Here is a 7,349-nt window from a genome sequence, read left to right as displayed (position 1 = left end):
CATCTCTGCCTCTTGTCTTTTCCTCACTGCTACAGTCTCTAACCCATACAGCATAGCTGCTCTCACTACTGTCTTGTACACCTTTCCTTTGATTCTTGCTGCCACTCTTCTGTCACACAACGCTCCTGGCACCTTTCTCCACCCATTCCAATCTGCACTCGCCTCTTCACCTCTTTCCCACACTCCCCATCACACTGGACTGTTGACTCCAAATACTTAAACTCCTGCACCTTCCTGACCTATGCCCCCTCTAACCTCACTGTTCCACTTCCCTCCCTTTTGTTCATACACATGTATTCTGTTTTACTACGACTGACATTGTACTCCTCTCATACATATCCTGAACTACTCTGACATACTCCCCTGCCACTCCAGAATTTATCAATGAGCATCTCAGTATACAGGGAGTTGTTGTGGAAGAGGCAGTGATTTCGTGTTTAAGCAGCAACAGATGCAGCAATATAATAAAAAATATATAAGAATATAACAATGTATGCTGCATGGGAGCAGCATGTGCAGCAGAGTCATTGTGCAATTATGCATGTAACACAAAATCTAGGACACTTTAAGCAGCAACAAATGCAGCAATATAATAAAAGAATATAATAAATGTATGCTGCATTGGAGCAGCATGTGTAGCAGTCAACAGTCAATGTGCAATTATGCATGTGCAAACTGAGAATGTAAACAGTACATCATGTATTTCCTGGTAATAAACGCCTCAGCTGTTTAGGAGTCTGATGGCGGAGGGAAAGAAAGAGTTTTTCAGTCTACTGGTCCTGCATTTCACACTTCTGAATCTCCGGCCAGAGGGCAGAGAATTGAGCAGTCCGTGCTGGGAGTGAGTGGGATCTTTGAGGATAGAGGCAGCTTTCCTACGCACCCTGCGATGGTAAATGCTCTGCAGAGAGGGCAGTGGAGTCCTGGTGATCTTCTACTTCAGCATACTTTCAAATATTTCAGGTAGCAAAATGTTCAGCTCTCCAAGGACATTCATGCTTCTATTCAGAGATTTTCTAAACGTCATGCCTTTGAAATATTTAGCTTTATTTTGAAAATCTTACCCCATTCAAAATTTGACTTCAGCATACTTTCAAATATTTCAGGTAGCAAAATGTTCAGCTCTCCAAGGACATTCATGCTTCTATTCAGAGATTTTCTAAACGTCATGCCTTTGAAATATTTAGCTTTATTTTGAAAATCTTACCCCATTCAAAATTTGACTTCAGCATACTTTCAAATATTTCAGGTAGCAAAATGTTCAGCTCTTCAAGGACATTCATGCTTGTCTTAAGGATTTTTCTAAACCTTATACCTTTGAAATATGTAGCTTTTTTTTTAAACTTTTGCACCATTCAAATGAATGGGAAAATTCTACATCATACTTTCAGCTATTTCAGGTATCAAAATGTTCAGCTCATCAAGGACATTAATGCTTCTGTTCAGAATTTTTCTAAACTTCATAATTTGTAGACTATTTAGTTTTATTCTGAAAAATCTTGCTCCATTCAAATGAATGGAAATATTCTACTTCAGCATATTTTCAGCATACTTTCAGCTAGAAAATCCAATCAGGTATCAAAATGCTCAGCTCTTCAAGGGTGTTCCTGCTTGTATTTATTGCATCTTATCCTTCAGATTATTCAACAAAGAACTTCAGTCATTTCTTCTCAACTATTTTAACAAAGAAATTCAGCAATTTCTACTCATCCTTCAGCTGTTTCAGCAATTCAGCAATTGATTTCAGGCATTTTCAGGGCGATCCTTCATCATCACAGCATCCACACGCATTTTCGACAGGAAATGCATTTCTTTAATTATTATTCTGGTTTCTTCCGTCCGTTCTTTGGCACTTAATTTTTTCAGCCCCTGCGATGGATTGGCGACCTGTCCAGGGTGTACCCTGCCTTCGCCGGATTGCTGGCCGGGATTGGCTCCGGATCTTTCAGCACTCACCATCCATACGCATTTTCTTCAGAAAATGCAGTTCTCTAGTCTTTTATCTGGATTCTTACAGGTTCAGTCTTTAGTGTCCCTTTCTCACTGTATGCTTATAGATATCCTCTGCTGCACACTGTTTCATCCACTCTCCTCACCAAGTTGATTTTCCCCAGAAAGTGGCCTGCTCAAAAAGTTGTTTACCGTGTGTCCATGAACAACATATTCTGTGAGTGGGTGAGACTTACCTTTGTAGGTTACTTTGCTCCAAATCTGTTCAGTGCACTACAGCTCACCTCCTAGGCTATCCAGTGTAATGTAGGCTCCAATGGTCTTTGGGGTTCAAGTGAGTGGTAAGTTGCTTCATGAAGATTTTCACATTCACCCCTGTGTCAGTTTTAAATTCAACAGGGGTTGAGTGCAACAGTAATTTAACAGCCCATTTCTTGGATGAGCCATCTGCTTTATTAACAGCCCCAAGGAAGTATGACAGTAGCTGTTGTTTGCTCTGTGACCTCACTCACTGCTGTCCTATTCCTGCAGACTATACTCCAGTGTCCAGCTTTGTTACATGTGAACTTCTTAGCTGGGCCATGAATTTCCATATTTGGAAATTTTTTCCTCCTTTTGGCTTACCGTAGTGTTTGATGTGCTTGTGAGTCACTTCATGCCCTGCTCCTGCTGTTTCTTCTTGCATATTAACTTGTGAAGTGACTTCCTGACCATCTCTATGGTCAGTGGAAGCATCAGATCCTTCATCAGTTGCAGCCTCCATGACACTTCTTTGTCACGTATTCCAACAACGATCCAGTCTTGGATATTTTCACCTCTGCTCATGCCAAAATCACAGTGCATCGAGAATTCATACAAAGCCCAATAAAAGATTGCCTTCTTTCTTGGTCTTTGCACGCACTGATGGAAACATGCATGTTCGTGAATTACATTCCTTCTTGGCATGAATTATTCATCAAATTTTCCAAGAACTATACCAAAGGCATCTCTGTGTCCATCATCCATGAGTGTAAATGAGCAGTAGATATTTTCTGACTTGCTTCCCATGGCGTATATCAGGCAGCTCGCCTGTACGGCACCATCTTCTTTGTCAAGCTTGGTGGCAGTTCTGTACCTCATGAAGTGCTGCTTCCAGTCCAGCCAGTGGGGGATTAAACTTGGCCATAACTTCTCACCACATTTACTTTTGACACCATGTAAATGATGGCGACGGAAGGCTAACGTGTCTTTTGCAGCTTTATTACAGAACCACAGGTGCTTTTCCTACTGGCTCTCATAAGACTTGAAAAGACAGCCCCCCAGATTCCAGAATGCCCCTGGGGTCTCCTTTTTCACCATCAGAGATGCTCCATGGAATGTGACAGCTCAATGCATCACTATTTCCATATATGACAAAAACCAACAGTGAGTTGCTTCTTCTCATGATTAATGTCTGTTAGTTCTGGATTGTTTTATTTGTCAGTGCTATAAACTTTCATTGTTCAAAAAATCAGAAACACATCAAAGGGAGTTTTTCCTCCCTGCTGTTGCCAAGTGCTTGCTCAAGGGGGATTTGTTGGTTTTTTCCTCTATTATAATAATAATAACAGTAAGGTCTAGACTTTACTTTGTAAAGCGTCCTGAGATGACTTGTTGTGATTTGGTGCTGTACAAATAAAATTGAATTGAATTGAAAATTGACTCTACTCTACTTCTTATGCCTGTAAAAAGTTGAGCCATTTGGATCCTTTGGGGCAACATTTTTAAAATATCAGGGTCTGGTGTTTTGTATTAAGGAAACATGTCACCCAGCGCAGGGTGGGCTTTCCTGATGTCTTTTAATTTGTTTTTGAACAACACTGAATGTCTGTAGCACAGACAAATAAGATAATCCAATTCTGACAGATTGACAGACATTAACTGTGAGTAGAGGCAAATCATTGTTGGTTTTAGTCTGTATGGGGAGTGCTGAAAATACTCTTAATATAGAAAATAACCAGTCTTATCTATTCAGGGTATTTATTCTGTAGCCACTGTAGCCACAAGAGTCTTCCTTACCGTAGTGAGATACCAAAACAATTTTTTGAAAGAGACTTTTGTGTTAGATTGTGTGAATTTAAATGAAGAATAGTGCTTGCCCACACAGATATTAGTCATTACCAAAATTTCACACCCCCTGGAGAGCACCAGTGTACTCCAGGGCTTGCTCACAAAGGAGATGTATATTGGTTTCACTTTAAAATAAATTTTAATTTAGGTTTGACTATAAATCCACCTACCTATATATAGCCACCTACACAAAGTCCCTACAAATGATGGAGCACTAAGCAAGCCATTTAGAATAGCTTCGGGGGTGGCTGTGGCTCAGGAGGTAGAGCGGGTCGTTTCCTAACCGGAGGATTAGCGGTTCGATTCCTGGCTTGTCCAGTCAACATGTCGAAGTGTCCTTGAGCAAGACACTGTACCCCCAGTTGCTCCCGGTGATGTCACTGGTGTGTGAATGTTTGGGAGTGCGAATGGGTGAATGGCCAAATAGTGTGAAAGCGCTTTGAGTATGCTGTAAAGCATAGAAAGGCGCTATACAAATATAAGATCATTTAGAATGACTTAATTGTTCCTCTTTTGACTCACTTGTCATTGTTTTGTACTCTGATAGGATCAGACGGCACAGGAAATGGCAGTGATGAAGAAGGGTCTAAAGCGAGTGCTGCAGGTTCAGAAAGTGACTCAGACAATGCTGGTTCTGCAGACAATGGTATAGATGTGGAGGAGTCCCAGGACCTGGCAGCTGAGGACAACTTAACGGAAGATGAAGAGAAGACCAAACAGCAGCCTTCCTCAGACAGCTCTATTAAAGACGCCCCAGCTGTCACCCCACCCAAAGGGCGACGCAAAAGCAAGAAAACATCAGAACTTGAGCCGGTGCCTGCTCCGGTTGCTGGTACTGGATCTACCTCGATGTCTGGAACTGGCAGCGAAAACACTGAAGAGTCTCAAGCTGAGCCCAAGAAATGGAATTTCCGTAGGAACCGTCCTCTGCTGGACTTCACCACTATGGAGGAGCTGAATGAGATGGATGACTATGACAGTGAGGATGATAATGACTGGAGACCTACAGCAGGGAAAAAGAAAGGCAGAGCTGCCACACAGAAAAACACTGAGGAAGAGGATGGCGGCAGCGCCAGTGATGATGATGACGATGACGACGATGATAATGACGATGATGACGATGATGAGGAAGATGACAAGGAAGATGACAAGGAAGATGGTGATGACAAAAACAACAACAACAACAGTAGCAGTGATAGTGACAAAGAGGTGAAAAAGCCAAAGAAGAAGGCTAAGAGTACCAATGCTTTTGATGAAGAACTTACTAATGACAGCATGTCCCAGGGAAAAGGCAATGAGGTGAGTGCAACTCTTGTCTCACAAGAGCAGACTAATCCTGATGTATGCATATAGGCTGATCTGAAACTGCACGCATCAGTATTTTTAAATGAACAGTTAGTGCACTTGCATACAAACTTGTGTAATTTGACAGGTGTCATTTATAGTGGCAAAGTCACTAAAATTATCACTTGAGTCTGTAGTTCTCCACAGCTCTAGCACAAGCCTTTTTAAGCTTCTTTTATCTCACTCTTTTGATTTTTAGCCTGCATACGCCACACTCATCAACCTCGTTTCCAGCAGCAGGAAGAAACTGCAGCTAGTGAATATAGGGGAGCATTTAGCAGCTGAAGATCTAGTTAAAGGCAATAAGGCCATGTTGTGACGAGTTGACACGAATGGCTTTATTCACGTTTCTAGCCTGTGAGTTTCTGTTGTGTTTTGGTTAGCCATGCTGCTGATGTAGCGTAGTGTACTTTAGCACCAATTCTACCACCAGTGTGTAGGCACTTATAAATAAAAAACCCACTTTAAGATCGAGTACTAATGAAAAAGCTTGGTGTGCCATTATGGTGCCTTAACTGTGGCCCAAATTCAACCGTGGATAACAGTGAATGCTCGTGGTAACAAGGTAAACAAAAGAGTCTTCTTCTCATGGGTGTTCATGACCTGATCATCCCCTATACGTGACTGGTCAACGCAGTGCCTTTGCTGGATGATGTCACTGGCTGGTGCAGTACAATGAGGATGAAAATAGTATAGAAGGTCACACGCAGCTTCAGTTAGAAGTCAGAGGCTCATGCATAGTTCATACACAGTTCTAAGGTAAATTTGAACTGTGCCTCAGTTCATGTGTAGTCTCAGTAGCAGCAACCTCAGGCCCTGTATTTTTTTCCACATCCTCTGGTCATAGTGCAGCACATGTGCAGTCGAAAGATTCCACTTTTACAATGGCACCGGTGGATGTGAGGTAAGCTCATATGAACCCACAGCTGCCTGGAGATTATGACCATTCAAAGAAATCCTTAAACTATCACGTAATACTTTGTTTAAAAAAAAAAAGTCTCACGAGCAAGAGTTTGTGAGACTTGTATATGTCGAGTTACTTCTGCATAGAACATACAGTATGTGCACCTCATTTTATGAGGTTTGGGTCACTTTTAAGATGACAATAAGTCAGAAAACAAGGAAAAGCATGCGCTCTTGGAGCCATCACACATCAAAATTAAACCAACATGATGCCTGCTTTGCACTCAAATGTTCATCTTAAAATTCGTTAATTCCCAATAGTGGTGCTGTTCCCATCATGATCACCTCATCACCTTACTTTGTAAAATGTCCTGAGATGACTTTTGTTGTGATTTGGCGCTATACAAATAAAATTTGATTTGATTTGCTTTGATCACAGCAGCTTTGTTCTTGTTGGGTTCCCTCTGTAAAGTGTAAATCATTGTGCAACAGCTCAGCAGTTTGCATGCAGAAAAACATCCAAGTCTGCAAAGTGATGCAGGAGTTGTCTATAGTGAATATCAGTGCCGCCTGCAGGGTTATATTTCCTAGTATGCACAAGAACTGCCTATGGCAGCATAAATCTTGTACTAATGAGAAACCTTTCTCATTATAACAAGATATTTTGCTCGTTTTTCCGAGATACTTTCACATTAAACCATTTTTCACGTTATTACAACATGTTGCAATGTCTCATTTTAATGACATGCTGTGGGCTGTTTTGTCATAATAACAACATACTATATTTACTCGTAATAACGTGACACCCACACAGCTTGGTGTGAGTGCAACATGCACATCATCTTTGAGCAGCACCTCTGTAGCTCATTCATCATCATCATCATCATCAACTTTATTAATATAGCACATTTATCCCAGCCATAGCTGCCCAAAGTGCTTAACGCAGTGACACATCACAACCGTATCAAAATCAAAACACATAGAAACAAGACAATAAAATACACCGCCAATAACATAATAACAATAAACAAAACAAATTACCAACATCCCCTTACAACAACCCC

The 7,349-nt window shown here is 41.2% G+C and overlaps 1 protein-coding gene across 7 annotated transcripts in view; it reads left to right on the top strand.

Annotated features, from left to right (window-relative positions):
• The window catches only part of phf14 (PHD finger protein 14), a 127,301-nt gene that overhangs the window by 12,203 nt on the left and 107,749 nt on the right, over window positions 1-7,349 (top strand). For all 7 annotated transcript variants that reach the window (XM_020621423.1, XM_020621422.1, XM_020621424.1 and 4 more), the window contains exon 3: window positions 4,586-5,337. In XM_020621423.1, coding sequence (XP_020477079.1) covers window positions 4,586-5,337 — 752 coding nt within the window. The remainder of the gene's footprint in view (window positions 1-4,585; window positions 5,338-7,349) is intronic.

The sequence above is a fragment of the Monopterus albus genome, unplaced genomic scaffold (genome assembly GCF_001952655.1).
Source record: "Monopterus albus unplaced genomic scaffold, M_albus_1.0 scaffold259.1, whole genome shotgun sequence".
NCBI lineage: Eukaryota > Metazoa > Chordata > Actinopteri > Synbranchiformes > Synbranchidae > Monopterus > Monopterus albus.
The sequence above is the reverse complement of the archived record's forward strand: the minus strand, read 5'-3'. Positions and strand labels throughout refer to the sequence as shown.